Genomic DNA, 21,707 nt, shown 5'->3' on the forward strand with positions numbered 1-21,707 from the left:
GTATATGTTCAACCTCATCGTGGGAACCGGAGCTCTAACGATGCCCAAAGCCTTTGCGGCGGCCGGCTGGGTGGTCAGCTTGTCTCTCATCTCGTTTTTAGGATTCATGAGGTGAGCGCTGCTCCGTTCTTCTAAGTTCAGCTGTGAATAAATGTGTCCTAAACGGGCTAAAACCGAGCACGCGGTAGTATTGTTATACGATAATATTATTATCGTGTAATAATATTTACACACCCTGTGTAAACTAAAGGGATGGTTCACCTGTTTTTTTTTTAATTTAAACTGGGCCTTTATTTAAAACGGCTTATTCACGGCACCTGTGTTAGCGTCAGAGTTTTGCCTTTTGCTGATGTTCACCCCTCTCTCCTCTTGTTTCTCTCCAGCTACATGACCACCACCTTCGTCATCGAGGCGATGGCGGCGGCAAACGCTCAGCTGCGCTGGAAGAGGAGAGAGGAGGTGAGGTCATGAACCCTGTGCTCTCTGCATTAGAGGAAGATCTTTACATTTACGGCTCGAAAAGAAGGAAAGACTCGGAGAATAAATGAAGCTTTCGAGTTCACCGCTGCATCTCTGTGAGACACTTTATCTGCTCTGAACGCTAAAGGTCGTGCTGTGTGTAAACTGCTCACTCCTCCAAACCAAAGTCCAGTGACACACGTTTCTCAATATCTGTACTTGTGCGTACTTGTGCGTACTTGTCCGTACTTGTGCGTACTTGTGCGTACTTGTCCGTACTTGTGCGTACTTGTCTGTACTTGTGCATACTTGTGCGTACTTGTCTGTACTTGTCTGTACTTTTGCATACTTGTCCGTACTTGTCCGGTACGTACTTGTCCGTACTTGTCCGTACTTGTCCGTACTTGTCCGTACTTGTCCGTACTTGTCCGTACTTGTCCGTACTTTTGCGTACTTGTCTGTACTTTTGCGTACGTGTCCGTACTTGTCCGTACTTTTGCGTACGTGTCCGTACTTGTCCGTACTTTTGCGTACGTGTCCGTACTTGTCCATACTTTTGCGTACGTGTCCGTACTTGTCCGTACGTGTCTGTACTTTTGCGTGCGTACTTGTCCGCACTTGTGCGTACTTGTGCGTACTTGTGCGTACTTGTCCGTGCTTGTCCGTACTTGTCTGTACTTGTCTGTACTTGTCTGTACTTTTGCGTACGTGTCCGTACTTGTGCGTACTTGTCCGTACTTGTGAATATGTATATGTATATATATATATATATATATATATATATGTGTGTATGTATACACATAGATATAATGTGTATATATATGTATTTAAATATAATGGAGACTAGAATATAAAACATATACATCTATACATATAGCTAAGGCTAATATATACAGTATGTTACTCTACACTGCTGTACCTATTATTATTTCCACATGGTACTGTATATTTCAATACAAATACATTGATAAATTAAGTTAAATATTTAAAATGTGAAAATAATAACAATATATGCAAAGTATTTTATATGTTAACACATCAACGCTGTAGGTGGCACTAACGAGGCTTAAGCACTTGGCGTCAGCCGGCATTCGAACAGTAGAACAAGGAAGTACGCCGCTGTTCCAAATGAAGAGATCGTACTCGTGTACTCCCGTACTTGGCGAGTATGTACTCCAGTCGTACTTCTCAAGTATGTACTGCCCAAGTATGCAAGTACATACTGGCATAGTTGGGTATTGAGAAAGAGCCTTGACTTTAGCTCACAGGACACAGGAGTTTCTGCTCGACCGCTGCCTCGGTTACTAAGAGTGTGAAGGATTTCAAACACCAAAGTCTCAAAAGAACACGTTTCGACTTGCTGATGGAAGCAAACGTGGATCAACATCACCCGTGTGTGCAGTGTGTGTGTGGTTAACAAAAGTGACATAAACTCCGTAAACTTCCCTGTTGACGAGGACACACTGTCGCCCTCAGCCGATCTTACTCTGTACAGAGTTTGTGAAATTATTAAGAAAAAAAGCAGCATGTGAGCTCGTGATTGGTGGAAATGTGACATCGTCTGTTCTCCGAGGAGCTTCACAGCTGTTGATCGTAATGTCCAGATGTAACCTTCCTCTGTGACACACACACACACACACACACACACACACACACACACACACACACACACACACACACACACACACACACACACACACACACACGCGCACACACACATTCTTGTACTTGCTCCATACTGAGGACTGGGTTTCTGACAAAGTGAGGACCAGCATTTCCACTTTATAAATCAACACAATTACAAATATCTACTTCATGAACGACATGTATAAAGAACTACTGGGTGCAGTACCATAACATGTCTGCAGGTGGAGCCCCAGAGAAAAAAGGGCTGGAAAACTTTAGATTTTTTTTTTTTATTATTATTATTATTTTTGGTCCAAAATTTGAAAAAAACATCATACGATACTATGTCGTCCAAATTTTTTTTTTAAAAAAATGGGTCCCAAAATTTTTGGTCCAAAATTTTACAAAAACTTCATACGATACTATGTCGTCCAAAATTTGATTTTTTTTAAATTCTTTTGACAAATTGAGTACAGCATGTTATAGCAACCTAAGGAAGTGATTTTAATGAAAACAAAGTGAGGCCCGGCCAAAATGTCCTCACTTCATAAAAATGACCTCACTTTGTTGGTTAAAAACCCTCACTGGTCCGCAGTATGCTGCAAGTACAAGAACACACACACACACGCACACACACACACACACACACACACACACACACACACACACACACACACACACACACACACACACACACACACACACACACACACACACAGAGAGCAAGTAAACACTGTGTTTACAGCTTGTAAATCGACTCCTCTTCATGCTGAGAAATTAGTATAAAACAAGCAGACAAAGTGGATCTTATACACGCTCGTATCACCATCATGATCATCGTCATCATCACCATCATCATCACTCTCACCCTCCTCTTCCTCTCCCTCTGCAGACTGACGACAGTGACTCCACCTCTGATTACTCGGACGACGACGTCGTGGTTCGAGGACGATCAGAGCCGGAGACGAAGCCCATCTTGTCGATCCGTAAGTGAGCAGCAGAGAACTGCACCCGCGTACTGTTTATATAATACATTTTATTTCATTTTATTTTATTTTATTAATTGATTAGTCATTTGGACCATAAAATGTCCACAAATTGTGAATTTGTGTTTCCCCAAACCTCTAAATGATGGCGTCCTGTAAAACAAACCAAAGAAACTCACTTTACTCAGTTTAGAGCATGGGTGTCAAACTCTGGCCCGCGGGCCAAATTTGGCCCGCCTCGTAATTTCATTTGGCCCTTGAGGCAATATCAAATTAACATTAGTGCTGGCCCGCCGGTATTATTATACACTTATCTATGTGAGCAACTTTTCTCCTCAATGAAGATGACGAAAACGTCTCACAGGATACGTCTGACTGATGAACACCTTCGTTCGATAATGAAGGTTGCGTCAGCTCAAAGCCTGAACCCCGACATTTATGAACTAGCATCCAAGAAAAGATGCCAGGTATCTGTCTTGGGCACAACAGATTAGATCAGTGTGTCGCAAACTGAGCAGTAAAAAGGCCTGAATGGTTGATTTATTCATTGTTATTTTATTTTCAAATGTATTAGCTTGTGGAAAAAGTTAATGTTGATATTTACCTCAGAAGGCTGCAAATAGAAAAGAGGCATTACATTTTTTATTAAAATTGTATTTAATATGCCATTGATGTTTTCTCGTTTGTTTTTTGAAAGTTGATTTTGCACTTTTAAGTTATATAAGCGTTGCTTGTTCCATATTCAGTGTTAAAGCAAATCAGTGTAGCAAACTGAGCAATAATTAACATTTTATTCATGCACTTTCTCTTGCTACTTCAAGGCTTGACGGTTTGATTCATTCATTATTGTTATTTTATTTTCAAATTTATTATTAGCCTGTGGAAAAAGTTTATTTCGATATTTACCTCAGAAGGCTGCAAATAGAAAAGAGGCATTACATTTTTATCCATCCATTATCTACCGCTTATCCTGTATTTAAGGTGCATTCAATTTTTATTTAAAGTTTATTTGATATGCCATTGATATTTTTTAATTATCATTATTATTATTTGAAACTCGATTTTGCATGTCACTATAAAGTTATATAAGCCTTGCTTGTTCAATATTCAATGCAAAACTTGTTTGGGTCCCTATTAAAAGGTTAATTTGTTCAACCTTGGCCCGCGGCTTTGTTCAGTTTTAAATTTTGGCCCACTCTGTATTTGAGTTTGACACCCCTGGTTTAGAGCAACAAAGCAAATCAGAAAATACATTATTCTCATTTAAGAGGCAGAAAACACAGAAAACACCAAAAACTGATGAATCAAAACAGCTGTGATAACGTTTTAAATGTGTTCAGTTGTTGTCTGTGAATTGATTCATGGTTGTTGTGCTAAACTAATCGATGAAAAAACCCTTTTTCCTTTTGTGTAATCATTTCATTTCACTGTTTTTGAACTTTGTTACTCATATCTGCTGATGTTGTTGTCGGGAAATGTAAAAGTAATCAATGGTTTTGATCCAGTTGTCACAGATTATTTGGCTGAAGAAAATGAGACGTTAAAAGTTGTCGTGTTATAAACATATCTGCATGTGGATTGACCTCCACAGAGAGGTCAGGAGGTCACGTGGATCACTTCGACATCGTGGAGCGTGTGGAGATGGGTCAGATGGCGTCCATGTTCTTCAACAAAGGTAATATTCTCATATCGCGCCGTGCAGTTTCAGTTCAGCGCAGACGTAGCCACCGCTAACCGCTAACCGCCGTGGAACGCTTGTAATTCTTCTTGAGATCTTCATGTACGTTCCTCCCACTAACAGTGAGAGGCTGTTTAATTGGACGTAATCGCATATGGATTAATTGCCTTTGCTTGTAATTACCTGATTTAAAGGTGCATTATGTAATAAATCTAAAGCAACTGGCCATAAAATCCTCCTAATGTGTCACAGAGACTCAGGAAAAATCTTCATATAACAAACTGAACTCACCAACAACAACAGTACAGACAAAATATTTACATTTAAAAAAAATATTTTGTGTTTTGTGTGTGTGTGTGCTTACTTGTATTTGTTACCTCTTTAAGACCTTTTTCAGGCACATACACTGACCGTGTCCAGGTTCCAGTGAAGCACAACCTCGTTTCTGAGTAACTAACTGGATAAGTTTAGCGCTAAGATGTAAATTGTGGTTAGTTAAAGGTGAAGTAAGTAGTTTATAGCGCCATCTAGAGGAGAGGCTGAAATTCACAACAAAGAACTGCTCCTCTGCTCACCCCCTCCCTTCCCTGAGCGCTACGGTGTCCTCAGCCGGTCAAATGTCGTCCTCGTCGTCCTCTTTCTCCGTGTCAGCAGATGAGGTCCGTGAGGCGAGGGAGAGGGCGGAGCTACCGCGTGGACGTAGCAGACGAAGCGGAGAGAGAGGAGGCGGGACTTGACGCTACAAGTAAAGAGACGCTTGATTTGTTCTCTCGCGTTTGTCCTTACAGGCTCCCGTAGAAACATGGCGTCTCACTGCTAACAGTGGCTATGCAACCGCGGCCCGCGACCATGTTATTTTACATGACTTTTTGAAACACTACGAAAATGAAACAAAAACTATTATACAGCGACTAGACAATGCAGGAGCACATAATATGTATAAAAAAGTGGATTTTGGGTTATATAAACCCATAAATACTACACAGTGTCCCTTTAAGGTTAGGGTTAGGCATTAGCTGGTTATGGTTAAGGGATAATGTGTTGTTTAGGCTGTCCAGATCAATGGAAGTCCATGCAGAGTCCTAAAGAGTGTGTGTACTTGTATTTGCATCTTTGTGGGGACATTTTGTCTGGGAACAACAGTATTGGGTTAGGGTTAGGCGCTCGGTTGTGATGGTTAAGGGTTAGGGAAAGGGATTATGTCTATGGTGTGTGTGTTTGTGTGTGTGTGTGTGTTGGGGACAACATGGACACTGAAGCCTCCACTTGAATGATTTAGGAGCTAATGAAGCCTCTTTAAACTCATGAAGATAAAGTCACCTTGTGCCAGAGACTGAATTCCTGTTCAGACCTGGTTTTAAAGGGATAGTTCACTTTTTTCTTTTTCACGCTGACAGTGCTGTGAGTGTGCGTCCTGCACTGAGAAGCATCCTGAAACACCTGTCTCATGTCTTACGCCATCCCAATGATGCGTTTGCTCCTTTGTCTTGCCGTTGAACAGAGAAAACATCGAGAAAATAAGTGCTTTAACGTCACAAAACAAAAAGAGTTGTTGATCAGATCTGTTATTTTGTGACTTTGGTGTTTGCAATCTTCTGTTTCGATTGACTTCAGTGACACAAACTTATCAAATAAACGTTTGGACAAGTATGGAATTTAATTTGAGTAATTTCCAGGTCTGGATAAGTATGGAAAAAGGGAAAAGAGTATGTTTTCAGACTATTATCTCACTTTCTAAAATAAAATATATTAATACATACAAATCAAAACAAGTTTTCTAACACAACATAGCCGACCTGAAACTAATCAAGCTGGCGGTAGAATGGTGTTGGATGTGTTATGTGTTACCGTGGTTACCGTTCATTCACTTACGTGAGCTACATCGTCAGAATTTAACATACGTGTTAAACGTTGGATTTTAAAACCATTTATTTACATAACAAGCGTCTAACAATTGGTATGCAGATGTTTAACGTTGACTGAAAACTCCTCTGAGAAGTCTGGAAATTTGAGTCTGGAAAAGTATGGAATTTTGAAATGGAAAATGTGTAGGAACTCTGCAGTTTCTACAATGTTGAGTCCATACAAGTTAAAAACACAGATTTTCTCCACGGACTTTGGTGCAAGAAAGTGAGCCGATTTACAAACCTCAGCTTCCAGACAGAAAAGACTGTGTTATAACGATATATAAAGCAGGTGCAGGCGTGTGTTTATTAAGCGGCTGAAATCCTGTTTTATTCTGATTGAGGCCAGAGAAACCTTGAGACTTTTTTACGTTCAAATCAATACGTCGTCCTCACCTTGTCCACGCGCCGCTCCCCTCCCTCTTCTTGCATCACACCTCGCGACTCCTCTTTCCACCCAGATGCTCGTGACTCAACGGTTCAGTGCGTCGCCCACTGTCGCACAGCGGAAGGTCAAAGCTCTGACATCATCATCATCATCATCATCTGAGCTGTCCTGTCGGCATTTCGACACTAGGTGGAGCACTGGGCACACGAGCGTCTCCAACACTTGCACGTGTGCAGCTCTGTCCTTTCAGCCTCCTGTCACTCACTCAGTCACCTGACCGTCACCTGACCGTGCTGCCTGCTACAGGACGAGCTCTCCCTCCGTGTGCAGGTGCAGGTGCGGCACGTGGTGCCATCGATCGCCTGTAAGGAAATGAGTTTTCTCATCTCTTCTCCTGTGCTGTGGGACCGCGGCACGCCGAGTCTAATCAGAGATGAGTTTGATGGACGCAGGTCCCAGCACAGTCGGGAGGACGGGGAATGTTCTGTGCATCCTGAATCCACTGACCTGCTGTCAGCAGCGTCGGGTTTGTTCTACGCACGGAAAAATGAAATGTGACGCTACAGATGCAAAGAAGTGTGCACATTCTTACATTTTTGAGTGACGCCTGAAGGTCGCACAGATCATATTTTTCTTTTAGGAGCAATTATTCTGTCTGTACTCTGTAATCTGAACAGCTTCTGGAACTTAAAGCGGACCTAGACTGGAAGTTCCAATTAATTAGCCCTGAAGGTTCTAAACAAACAGTTCAGCCACTGCTGAGAACGCTGTGTTTTATTGTAATCTCGGGCTCAGCGAGATCTCTGAAAAAACCCGGTCCGGTTACGTAAACAGCGGTTCTCCTGAACAGCAGATCCTCCTGCTCCGGGCACTAGTCCGGGCACATCCGGTTGCGTACATTGAACCGCAGAAGAAGAATAATGTCCGTTGTGGAGGTGTTTCACGAGCGACAGTGTCTTCTGACTCTGGGTCTGACTCCGGGTCAAAGGTCGTCAAAGGGACTGAGGCGGGGAGTCGTGAAGAAGCTATTTTTAAACACTGTTAAAGGGACACCGTAGTATTTATGGGTTTATATGAACCCAAAATCCACTTTTTTATACATATTATGTGCTCCTGCATTGTCTAGTCGCTGTATAATAGTTTTTGTTTCATTTTCATAGTGTTTCAAAAAGTCATGTAAAATAACATGGTCGCGGGCCGCGGTTGCATAGCCACTGTTAGCAGAGAGACGCCATGTTTCTACAGGAGCCTGTAAGAACAAATCAAGCGTCTCTTTACTTGTAGCAGAAGTCCCGCCTCCTCTCTCTCTGCTTCGTCTGCTACGGCCGCGGTAGCTCCGCCCTCTCCCTCGCCTCACGAACCTCATCTGCTGACACGGAGAAAGACGACGAGGACGACATTTGACCGGCTGAGGACACCGTAGCGCTCAGGGAAGGGAGGGGGTGAGCAGAGGAGCAGTTCTTTGTTGTAGATTTCAGCCTCCCCTCTAGATGGCACTATAAACTACTTACTTCCCCTTTAAAACAATGTTTTGATAATGAGTCGCAGTGCATCCACCGTTCCAGAGGGGGGAGCTTCGCTTCTGAGAGCGGGTGTGCCAATTATGTCACTTTCGGGTATTGGCCAATCACAAGACAGTTGGGAAGGCTCTACGCTGGCTGGCCAATCACAACACAGTTCTGTCTTCTGGGTGTGAGATTTCAGTCAGAAATATCGCGGCTGAGGAGAGCGTCAGTCAGGAGAGATTTCAATCGGCTCGTTTACAGAAACTAGGAGGTTTTTGAGCATTAAAACAAGTTAATGTATGTAAGTAGACCTCCATAACTAACATATATGTGCAACAGGACCACTCTATGTGAGCTTTAAGATGCATCAGCTAATCAAATATATGCCTCCTTATGTGTATTCACCGTTGAAGAGACTTTTCACACCAAAGTCCATAGAGAAAATCTGTGGGTTTTTTTAGCTCACAGGAAAATCCAAAGTGGAGAATTTCCAACAAAATTTTCTCTATGGGCTTTGGTGTCGGCGGAGTGATCCGTTCACAAAGTGGCACAGACTTCAGTTGCCTGTCAGAGAGGGCTGTTTAAAAGTGAGGCATACATATATCCTTTATACAGTATATCATAGACTTAAGCAGGCATAGATTTAATGAGGCTACGAGTCATTTGTTTCCCCAAATGGCAGCGGCCATGTTTGCTCTGAGAGCCGAGCCTGCCTGGGGTGCATCATTAGTCCCGCATGCATTCACACTTACACCACACCTCACGTCTCTTCACAGGTGTGTGTGTGTGTGTGTGTGTGTGATTGCACTTCCTGTCTTCCTGCCCTGCACCTTTACAGTTCACTTAAAATCGTCTCTGCTGCTCGGAGGACGCTGGACTTCCCTCTGACCGCTGACCGCGACGCCGCAGCGATGAGGACGTGGTCTTGGATATGCCAGGCTTTACTTGCTCCTCTGTGGGACGATGTTACCTTTCACACTCACTATCTTAACGTCGACGAGAAGGCGACTTTGGCTGGAGTCGCACAGGGAGTGACTGATGTAAACGCTGCCCTTGCATCAGCTCTTCTTACCGCGGCGACGAGGTCGTGAAGATGGCGGCTGGGATTGTGTCTCCGGCACGTGCCGTCCTTCCCCTGACATACGTGCTGTAGGACCGTGGCGGCGAATACTAATGATTCTGTCTCCTAATGAGAAACAACATCCGTTTTTTAATACTCCAGTGACTTTTACTTAAACGTCATACTTGTGCACTGTTGAAGTGTAACCAGGAGTGAATGCACGAGCCACTCGCGCGATAAATGGACGCGTTTGCAGCCCCGTCGCTTTCCCTAAAGCCTCTGCTGTAGTCGTCTCCAGTGTCGGGCTTTTTAAAAGATGCTCTTGAATTTCAGAGAGTTTTCTAAAACCGTCTGTGACCGCGATCGACCCAACAAAAACTGTCTTTACAAGTCCCAGGAAATAAGGTTTGCTCCATGAAGATGTGATTTATTTCTCAAAGGGAAGTCCGTTACATGGGATCAGCAAAATCACCTGATTTAAATGCAGTGTAATCAGATCAGTGGTAATGAAGGGAAAACTGTGTCTTTACTCTTTACCTAAGTTCATGTTACTAAAATGACTAAATCGTACATTTTCTTTGTCCGTATCTTAATCTTAACCCAAAAACATAACAATTCACAATGATTTTATTTGATTAAATCTTGCTTTAAACTTTTAGAAATGGGTGTAAAATGCACTGGAATCACTTTAACTTACACTGTGGTAAAGATATGTAAAGAGAAATGGACAAAATCCATAATGTTACTAAAACTACTAGAGCTGGTCATGACGCGTGTCGTCATGTTTACGTTGTTTACACAGGTACGCTGGTTATTTGTTAGCACTGCTCTTTTTGTTTAATAAAGCTCTAGTTCGACTGTAGGTGCGCTAACATTGCTAAAAGGAGCTAACGCAGCTAATGGAGCTAACAGAGCTAACGGAGCTAACTGGTAAACGGTGCCTGGACTCCGGTGTCGCGGCACGTAAACATGACGTCACACGTCACACTCCGGTGTCAGTCGTCATGAAAACACGCCTTGTGCTAACGTGCGTCAACGTTGAAGCCGCTAGCGCGCCCAGCACTAAAATAACCCCCGTGTAATAAAAAAAATCGTCTCTGTATATAAATGAATATTTCCTGTCACACATATCCTGACCCACTTTATTGCAGCAAAAAAATAAAAAAATCCACTTTTAAGGGAAAAGAAACAGTTTATTTTTTAACTTTCTAAATATGTCTGTGTTGACAGTGAAGATCTAAATCCGCTCTCTTCTGTCCCGTTTGCTTATTTCTGGAGACTCTCTGTTAATGGCGTCGCTGCCTCTGGGGCGCGCTCAATTTAGATCTGTGAGCGTGTTCATCTCACTTCATCAGCATTACACTGCCACGTCCCCACAAGATGCAGCATTTGTAATGTGAGGAGCCGGTGGGTGTTAATGAGGTGAAATCCAAAGTTTAAATTCATTTTCGCTCACGTCGGATTCTCGCCCGTCACAGTTGTGGCCCTCGCGGCTTCTCCGTGCCGCTCATCGCGGCCGTCGGGTCGACGCGTTGATTGATCGTTCTTCATTTTCACGACCGCGTGAAACAATCGGGCTCCCGCGTGAGGAGACGGCGCTTTGCCTGTGGCTTTCGGGTAAACGCTCGACGGGGGAAACGTTAGCGCTGAGAGCCCGCGTCCCCGCGGTCATGCAGAGTTGTGTCCTTGCTAACGGTAAAGTACGTCACTGTGTCTGTGCCGTTTACCACCGCGTCACTTCTGTGTGACGTCCATTCTCTGCCTCAGGAGACTGAAAACACAGCTCGGTCAGAAATGATTAAAACACTAGGCCCAACTCTGATGGTGTCAGTGTTAAAGGGACAGTCCAGAATAAACTTAAAGCTCACATAGAGTGGTCCTGTTGCACATATATGTTAGTTATGGAGGTCTACTTACATACATTAACTTGTTTTTATGCTCAAAAACCTCCTAGTTGCTGTAAACGAGCCGATTGAAATCTCTCCTCACTGAAGCTCTCATCAGCTGCTCTGTTTCAGACTGAAATCTCACCCTCAGAAGACGGAACTGTGTTGTGATTGGCCAGTACCCGGAAGTGACGGAATCAGTACACCCGCTCTCAGAAGCACAGCTCCCCCCTCTGTATCAAAACATTGTTTTAACAGTGTTTAAAAATAGCTTCTTCACGACTCCCCGCCGCAGTCCCTTTGACGACCTTTGACCCCGATTCAGACCCAGAGTCAGAAGACACTGTTGCTCGTGAAACACCTCCACAACGGACGTTATTCTTCTTCTGCGGTTCAATGTACGCAACCGGATGTGCCCGGACTAGTGCCCGGAGCAGGAGGATCTGCTGTTCAGGAGAACCGCTGTTTACGTAACCGGACGGGGTTTTTTCAGAGATCTCGCTGAGCCCGAGATTACAATTAAACACAGCGTTCTCAGCAGTGGCTGAACTGTTTGTTTAGAAACTTCAGGGCTTCATAAACAAGGTAATGACGCAGATACACACTAAAAAACAGTGTTAATTGGAACTTCAATCTGCCGATTGTTCACTAACGATGATAATAAAGCATAAAAACAGCATTACAGGGTCGAGCAAACTTGTTTTTTATTGTGAAGACATTTCAGCATCCATCCATCCACCCCTCCATCCATCCATCATCCACCCCTCCATCCATCCATCCACCCCTCCATCCATCATCCCTCTATCCATCCATCCCTCCATCCATCCATCCACCCCTCCACCCATCCCTCCATCCATCCATCCACCCCTCCATCATCCATCATTCATCCACCCCTCCATCCATCCATCCATCCATCCACCCCTCCATCCATCCATCCCTCCGTCCATCCATCCACCCCTCCATCCATCCATCCCTCTATCCATCCATCCATCCATCCATCCACCCCTCCATCCATCCCTCCATCCATCCATCCACCCCTCTATCCATCATCCCTCTATCCATCCACCCCTCCATCCATCCATCATCCATCCACCCCTCCATCCATCCACCCCTCCATCCATCCATCCATCCATCCACCCCTCCATCCATCCATCCATCCACCCCTCCATCCATCCACCCCTCCATCCATCCATCCCTCCATCCATCCACCCCTCCATCCATCCATCCATCCATCCATCCCTCCATCCATCCATCCATCCCTCCATCCATCCACCCCTCCATCCATCCATCCACCCCTCCATCCATCCATCCCTCCATCCATCCACCCCTCCATCCATCCACCCCTCCATCCATCCATCCCTCCATCCATCCACCCCTCCATCCATCCATCCCTCCATCTACTGCTTTATCCTCCACATGAAAGGTCCCGTGGTGCTTCTTAACTACATCTTGGGTTTCAGCTCATGTTAATGTGTTTATTTGATTTAAACAGAGCTCTGTCAGCGGTGACACACACACACACACACACTCGTCCTGAAGCGACGACAACATGCCAGTACACATCTGTGACGCGGTCATTTATTGGTTATTTGTGTGTGTGTTTTTTTTTTTCCTCTTGCAGTCGGCGTCAACATGTTCTACATCTGCATCATAGTCTATCTGTACGGAGACCTGGCCATCTACGCTGCAGCTGTGCCCATCTCGTTAATGGAAGTTGCCTGGTGAGACCAGTAAACTTATTTAATCACGTTCATTCGCTGTTTTATTGCAAAAGAAAGTGATATTTGCAGTATGTTCATCCTGGATTTATTGGCGTTCTCCTTGAAGAACATTTGCTCGTCCCAGCTTTGGCAGGACGGTGCGTCTGTCTTCATCTGGTTGGCTCCTTTGCTCTCGCGTCTTGGCCCAAATTTCACCTTCGGAACCCAAAATTTTCGACAATAAAGCTGTGCTGATGGAGGCCTTTAGGCCTGCTGACCTCTCCCTCGTGCTCTTGACGTCTTGAGTCTTGTTGATTTGCTTCCAGACACGTTTTTATTGCCAGTCTGTCGGCCAGAATACGCTATTGGATATAGTCAGAGAGCGACTGTGCCCTTCAGAGCCCTGACTACAGAAATAGCTCCGTTTCCCCTTAAGTCTTGTTTTACTGAGATGATTTTAAGGAGGTGACAGTTAAAGTTTCTGACAGAGATGTTTTCAATACAATCAGACGGTTCCGAAACCTTCAGCCTTGAAAGAACGGCTCACTCAGAGTTTTGCGTCATCTCGAATAAGATTTTTTTTTTAATAAAATGCGATTGTTGCAGCCATATGTCCCACAGGGGGCGCACTGGATAAGTTGCACTGTTTCCCATACATGGACCTTTGACCAATTTAGTAGTGCTGGGCCAAAAACAGCAGAACACCGATCAGGGGGACTCTTTTCACTGCGGCACCACCCAAACACATGCTAATGGCTTAGCTGAAGGAGGAACTTTGAAAGTAATCGAGTGGCAAAAATGAGAAATGAAGGTTAGAGCTTGAAGGTTCCAAAACTAAAATGGTAGAACAGGAAGATCGACCTATTATATACTAAAAAGAGGAGCTTTTTTGGGGTTTAAATAATCTGACGTGGACCAAACAATGGTTAACTGCTAAAACAGCGTTAGCTTCACGGTAAAGAATTTGTGACGCAGTGACCGTCAGAACAGACACGGACGTAAACGGCGAAATCAGCCTCTTCTCGCTCTTCACTTAATGAATTCACGATAACGAAAATCACCGTGGCGATTTAAGCTGAACACACACAAACTCTATCATCTTCTTCTTCTTCTTCTTGGAATCGTTCGGTCGCCGTACCTCGTCCAGGCCACGCGCTCGGTAAACAGACGCCGTCTCGTCGTATTAAATTCTGGTTCTTCGTGTTCTCCTACCCCAAAAAAAAGAAGAAGAAGAAGAAGAGTAAACAGGAGACATAACTGAGACTTCAAACGGCGTTTTTTCCTCGCCCGGAGGTACAGACTGCAGACTTGTTTGTAGCGTGGACGCCGCCCGCCTCGCCCTGTCACGCCGCAGTGATGGGTTTTCTGTGATTGCTTTTTAAATCTTCTCCTTCAAGTTTTCACAGCCAGCTTTTCCTTCAGCGGCTCAGATCAGGCCTTTTGATAAAACGCCGAGGCTTTTACGCGGCGATCTGCGATCAAAGTGCGACGAGGGGATGGAGACGCTCTCACATCTCATGTCTGTTTGTGACATTTATTCGCGCCTGAATGCGCTTTTTTTAAGAACAATAAAAAAGAAAAGTTTCTGTTTCCGTGTGGATAATTGTTTGTGTTTGTGTTTTCCGTGCAGTGGAAACCACTCGTGCAGCGCCGGAAGTGTGAAGTACAACGACACAGACGCGTGCTGGGGCTCCGTCACCAGGAAAGACGCCTACAGGATCTTCCTGGTGAGTTTCCAGGTTTTCCTCGTCCGACGCGGCGTTCACGCTCCCTTTACCTCGTTCTGGAACTCCTCCCTCTTTACGGTTGCAGGTTCTGGTCAAATTGAGCTCAACCAGATTTAAAGGGACACTGTGTAGTATTTATGGGTTTATATGAACCCAAAATTCACTTTTTTATAAATATTATGTGCTCCTGCATTGTCTAGTCCAGGGGTCTGCAACCTTTAGAATTAAAAGAGCCATTCTGTCACATCTCCACCCAAATACAATCAATCTGGAGCCACAAAAAAAGAAAAAATATTTGACTCTTAAAATTAAGTTAATATCATGCAAGTTTTTTTCTATACTGTATATACATATATACTATTTTTAAAGAACTACAGTTTGGCCCATTTATAACATTTTAGAACTACAAAAAGAAAACTGTTGACACCGCTTATAAAGTGTGGGGGAAAAGAAATGACTTTTTAATGAAATGAAACGATTTCATGTAATTTATGCCTGAGAAAAAATGTCTCCGACTGAGTACTTCTTCATGTACACATTACTTTAATTTAACAGCTTTCGGGGAGGTTTTTCAATATCGCATTTGACGTAGACATAGACATCGTATGTAATGCACAAAATATCAAAACGCTTTTATATACGCCTTTATCTCTACAATAAAGTGTCAAAAAAACATGAAAATAAAATAAAAATAGGACACTTCAAGGAGCCACAGCAGAGGGGCTGAAGATCCACATGAGGCTCTGGAGCCGCAGGTTGCAGAGCCCTGGTCTAGTCGCTGTATAATATTCTTTGTTTCATTTTCGTAGTGTTTCAAAAAGTCATGTAAAATAACATGGTCGCGGGCCGCGGTTGCATAGCCACTGTTAGCAGCGAGACGCCATGTTTCTACGGGAGCCTGTAAGGACAAACTCGAGAGAACAAATCAAGCGTCTCTTTACTTGTAGCAGGAAGTCCCGCCTCCTCTCTCTCCGCTTCGTCTGCTACGGCCGCGGTAGCTCCGCCCTCTCCCTCGCCTCACGAACCTCATCTGCTGACACGGAGAAAGACGACGGGGACGACATTTGACCGGCTGAGGACACCGTAGCGCTCAGGGAAGGGAGGGGGTGAGCAGAGGAGCAGTTCTTTGTTGTAAATTTCAGCCTCTCCTGTAGATGGCACTATAAACTACTTACTTCACCTTTAAATATTCAAAATATCCCGACTGAAAATGTCCTCCATGTAACATTCCGCAGTTTCTAGTGATGGGACGATGTACGACGTCATCACTCACAATAACAACGTTAGCAACGTTTATGTTTCAAAATGGCCAATATCGGCCCGACGAGTCGCTCTACCGCTGCTTCACGCAGCGTTGACCTGCTAATTCAGGCGGCACAGACTTCCTCCTTAGGCCACAGGACGCGTTCACGTCCTTGAGATCCGACGCGAGCCAAAAAAAAAAAAAAAAGTGCGATTTGGACTCGAGCTTTAATTTTGCACAGCGACAGTGACGGATGAGCCGATCCCCGCTGTATAATTCCTCCTCCTCCTCCTCCTCCTCCTCCACCTCCTCCTCCTCCTCCTCCCTGTCCTTTTCAACGGAATGAACCGACCTCGAATAGTTTGCCAATGAATGAACTTTTCCCTCCTTGGTCTCCTGTGCAATTACCTCCCGCTGTCCTGTGTGTAATCACGGTGAAATAATGCTGAGTCGTGCGCTCCGGTCAGTTTGTTTACGCGATCTTCACGCTGATTTTTCCACAGTTTGGTGAAGGAAATGGATTTTCAAAACGTTGACGAACATTTCCACTGACGCTAAAAAGGGCGAGACTGATTTGACCTTTAACTCCACGTGAATCTGAAACCTCTGTGTAAATGTTGTCATTTGCACTGAGACTCAGCTCTTGATAAAAAACAAGGATTGATCAATATTGAATGTGAACTATGTCGAAATTTAAATGCTGATCACTTTGCTCAAGGGGTTTGCATCATCGCATCCTTTTATGCTTTTGACCTGGTTGAACTTTACTGAAATAAATGGAGACGACTGAAGTGTGATCGAACCTTCATTAGTTTCACTCCACTCTAAATAATCGACTGCTTTAATGGGCTGAGCTCTCCTCTGTGGAAAGAGCTGTGGAGATCTGGTCCAACCAGGATCCACCTGAGCCTGGTTTATCTTCTGGGCCCAGTGTCAAGACCAAAGTTCTCTTAACTCAACCTCACCGAATATTTGTGGACATTTAAGTCGTATTCACACCTAATGTTCAGCCGCGTCCGACTTTGCTTTCGCACTTTAGTGAAACGAACCCGAAACCTTTTAAGAACGTATTCCCCTCCTCGCCTGAGGGGGCGCTGCATCAAGACCCGAGCTTGTGCCGAAAAAAGGTTCGGACTCCTCGGTTAAAGAATGAGATTTTAGACATTTCTTTTGCTAAATGTTGGAGATTAACGCACGTTTTCAGGATCGTGAAGTCTTTTTAACTCATCTACAGTTTGGTATTATTGTTCGCGTCGATCCTTTTGATTCACTCTGACCAATCAGTGCACGGCGGTCTGACGACGTCACGCATTTTACAAGAGTCGAGATACACTCTTAGAAATAAAAGTGCTAAGTAGAACCATATAAGGTTCTTCGTCCTGTCCTCATAGATGAAATATTTTTTGACTCCAGGTTCTGGAACCCTTTTGGATGTTCCACCAAGAACCCTTTTAAAACCCTTTATTCAGGAGAGGGGTTTTAAAGGGTTCTCTGGATCAAAATGGTTCTTACTGGAACCATTAGTGTTACCAAGAACCCTTGAAAAACCCTTTCTTCAGAGATTTTCAGAAGCAAATTGTTCCAGGTAGAACCTCAGCCCTTGTAGAAGAACCCTTTTGGAACCCTTATTTCTAAGAGTGCAATGGAAACACGCCCTATATGTCATTTAAGCCACTACAATAACAATAATAACTTTAAGAAATCACTTCACATGAATGCCTAATTGAATGTTTTGAATCATGATCTCAATTCTAAGCAAAATAAAAAATGGTGATTCACATTTTTTATCCAGTATAATAAATAAGTAATGGATGTTGCTTTCTTTCGTCGCCTCCATAACGACAATAAAATATCATCCGACTGAGTGACGATGACGATGAGTTTACTGAGTTTAGAGAATGTCGAGGGATTAAAGAGCCGCCTGATCGCGGTGTCGCTCTTCAGAGATTTAATCCCCGTGTGGGTGATTGATGCCAAGAAGCTGCCGACGAGTGACGCAGACCCAGATTTTGGGAATCGCCACAAAATGTGTGTGTGTATAAAATGTCACGTAATAATGGGAATTCCCACTTTTAAAAACCCAAAGATTCTCAGCAGCACGTCCTTGAACCCAGCGTAAGTTTAAAAAAAAAAAAAAAACAGTTTTTCCTTGTTCTTGATAAACGACATCATAAATCCTCCACGATTGTTGCTGATAAATTCTCTCGACGACCGTTCGGGCTGTAATCCATCTCGCCCTTTAAAGCAGACAGTTTAACAGTCGCTCCGTGTCCTTGTTAGACGTCGTCCCTTTCGTCTGTGTGAAAACGGCGTTCTTAGATTCTACTCGTGACTTTCTACCCGATGCTTTTGGCGCTTTTCCATCAGATGGTGGCAGTTTTGTTCGTGGAAAGCGAAGAGATTTCTGAGTCCTGTATCGTGTTAGGAGACGAGATACGGTCGTCATATCGCGATAAGCTCTCTGTCGTGACTTGCATTTGTGAAATTCAATAAAAAGCATTCACTATAGAGCTGCGGCTAACCATTATTTTCACAATCGACGAATCTGTCGATTATTTCCGACATCAATCGAGTCATCGTCTGGTCCGTAAAACGTCAGAAGACGTTAAAAAAAAACGTTGATCGGTGTTTGTCAAACCTGGAAATGACGATGATCTCAATGTCGTGTTTTTGTCCAAAAACCAAGATGATTGAGTTTTAATGATTTCTTTGTTTCTGTGGAGCAAAATATTGACATTTAAGAAGCTGAAACTATCAGAAATATAGTTTTAATCATGAAAAAAGCTTCAAACGATGAATCCATTCTCAAAATAGTTGACGACTAATTTATTAAGCGATTAATAATCGATTAATCAAGCAATTGTTTCAGCTGTAGTTAATTACATGTTATATATTGACTGAAATGCGTTTTTTGCATTATTCATAGATAATAAATAAATAAACCAGGTGTTCTCTGTTTGTTTTCGAGAATATAGAAGCACAAACTTTTCATGAGTACAGAGAAACATCCTGTGTGCAGCTTTATGGCCTAAAAATATCAAGATATTATTTATAAGCGATGTCTCCCAGCCTTACCGTTAAGCTTGACAGCAATATTTATATGATTTATATTGTGATAGATATTTAGATTGAATAGTATATCTTGATATAATTTATTCCCCCCCCCCTGTATTGCCCAGCTCTACATCCATCCATCCATCTGCTGCTTATCCTTTGCAGTTCTACGGCAGAAGCTGGAAACAGCTCTGGCTGACGTTAGATTCAGGGTTCTCTCCTCAGAACACATCAGCAGACGAACACAGGGTCAATATACAGAGAAATGCTGCGGCTGAGAATCTGCTGCTGATTTCCTCCTCCCTCTTCTGCCACATTGAGTTTCACTCACGGTCCAGGACGGAGTGATGGTGACACCTGAGTGCACATCAGCGTTCTTTATAAAGACCTCGGTGCTGGATTCACGCGCAGACCGACTAATTACTTCATGGTAATAAGACTTTGACGAGTTGATATTTCATCAGGTCGGATCTTTGACTTAATCAGTATCGACGTTACTCGGCAGCTCTGTCAGCAGGTGGACGCGACGAGACGCTCCTTTATTTTTCCTCCTCCGGGCCGATGTCGTGAAAGCTCTTAAGACGATCGATTGACCGTGATTTGCTCCGTCGCTGATTGATCCTCGTGTTGGAGTGGACAGCTGTGGTGCTTCTCCTCCGATATCTGCCATATTTGTTGGCTTAAAGGGTGTGAAAAGGGAAGACGACGGAGGCCGCTGCGTAACGGAAACCGTCACTGTTGATCCCGGCTCTTTGCACCGCTGTGATTGAAAAGATTAAGAGGCCGTGCAGCAGTGGAGACTTTCTGGGGTTGTTTTTTCTTTTTTTTCTTTCAGCTCCAGCAGAGAGTTCCCGAGACCTCAATTAAACTTCTCTGTCCTTGATTGTCCCCTGCTAAGTTTTCTTTGCAAATTTGACTGCGGGGGCTTTGTCACAGTGGTTAACCGAGCAGCGGTTGGTACGCTCCACGCTGCCGGCCTGCGAGGACAATTTAAACGGCTGATTCATTGTCCTAATTGTACGTGTTAAAGTGATGTAAAATCAATGAGAGGGGGTGGATGACGCTTACCACCGCATCATCATCATCTTTAAAGCTCACATAGAGTGGTCCTGTTGCACATATATGTTAGTTATGGAGGTCTACTTACATACATTAACTTGTTTTTATGCTCAAAAACCTCCTAGTTGCTGTAAACGAGCCGATAGAAATCTCTCTTTTCTGACGATGTTCCTCAGCCGCGAGATTTGAGACTCAACTCTCGCACCCAGAAGACAGAGTGTGTTGTGATTGGCCAGTACCCGGAAGTACACCCAGCTCTCAGAAGCACAGCTCCCCCCTCTGGAACGGTGGATGCACTGCTCCTCATTATCAAAACATTGTTTTAACAGTGTTTAAAAATAGCTTCTTCACGACTCCCCGCCTCAGTCCCTTTGACGACCTTTGACCCCGGAGTCAGACCCAGAGTCAGAAGACACTGTCGCTCGTGAAACACCTCCACAACGGACGTTATTCTTCTTCTGCGGTTCAATGTACGCAACCGGATGTGCCCGGACTAGTGCCCGGAGCAGGAGGATCTGCTGTTCAGGAGAACCAGTGTTTACGTAACCGGACCGTTTTTTTTTAGAGAGATCTCACTGAGCCTGAGATTACAATAAAACACAGCGTTCTCAGCAGTGGCTGAACTGTTTGTTTAGAACCTTCAGGGCTTCGTAAACAAGGTAATGACGCAGATACACACTAAAAAACAGCGTTAATAGGAACTTCCGGTCTAGGTCCGCTTTAATGCAGATGCTTGAAGTGCAGCATGTTTATCCTCTACACACTGCACGTTGTCCAATTTGGTGATTTTACATCAGCGCACACAGGAGCTGCTGATCCATTCATGTCATGGATTTACATAAATGACACAAACGTACCAAAGACCTGCAGCTTACTTCTACCCTTGAGTTAAAAATGCTGAATTTTTCTATGGACTTTGGTGCAGGAGTGAGTTTCCACCTCTGAAACGTCCAAAAGGAGCCTGAAAAGCATGGCGGAGGTCAGGAACATCTGTAGAAAATGAATGAACAAAGACGCTCCCGCTGCACTGAAGCTTCACCTGCTTTTAAAAACAGACATCCGCAGCAGTCGGGCCCTTCTTCACAGAAGAAAGTTTACAGTCTGCGATCAGTGTTCACCTGCTGCAGACTTTACGACACGAAACAAAGCTCCCGTTTTCCAAGATGTTCTCGCTAATTAAAAGCCATAATACGCCGCTCTGCCCCTCGCGGTGAGACCGTTACACGCCTACGACAGTGGAAGTAAAGAGTGATGGCACGCGACGAAGATTTACGACGGGCTTGGGACATATCTGCGGAGGAAATGATAATTTATCGACGGCTATTACCCCCCCATCACCATCATCATCCCAACTATTGTGAAAGGGAGAGCGAGAGGGCGGAGGAGGAACCTTTGGTTCAGAGTTAAAGGGAGGATCGACCTGGTGTGATAA

The 21,707-nt window shown here is 44.1% G+C and overlaps 1 protein-coding gene across 1 annotated transcript in view; it reads left to right on the forward strand.

Moving 5' to 3' along the window:
• Nucleotides 1-21,707, forward strand: part of tmem104 (transmembrane protein 104) — a 58,557-nt gene that overhangs the window by 3,547 nt on the left and 33,303 nt on the right. The window contains exons 3-8 of the mRNA XM_083897118.1: nt 1-111; nt 384-459; nt 2,978-3,071; nt 4,663-4,746; nt 13,114-13,213; nt 14,823-14,919. The exon at nt 1-111 is cut by the window's left edge and continues 11 nt beyond it. Of these exons, the coding sequence (XP_083753244.1) occupies nt 1-111; nt 384-459; nt 2,978-3,071; nt 4,663-4,746; nt 13,114-13,213; nt 14,823-14,919 (562 nt within the window). The remainder of the gene's footprint in view (nt 112-383; nt 460-2,977; nt 3,072-4,662; nt 4,747-13,113; nt 13,214-14,822; nt 14,920-21,707) is intronic.

This window comes from Microchirus variegatus (assembly GCF_963457635.1).
Source record: "Microchirus variegatus genome assembly, chromosome: 10".
NCBI classification, from domain to species: domain Eukaryota; kingdom Metazoa; phylum Chordata; class Actinopteri; order Pleuronectiformes; family Soleidae; genus Microchirus; species Microchirus variegatus.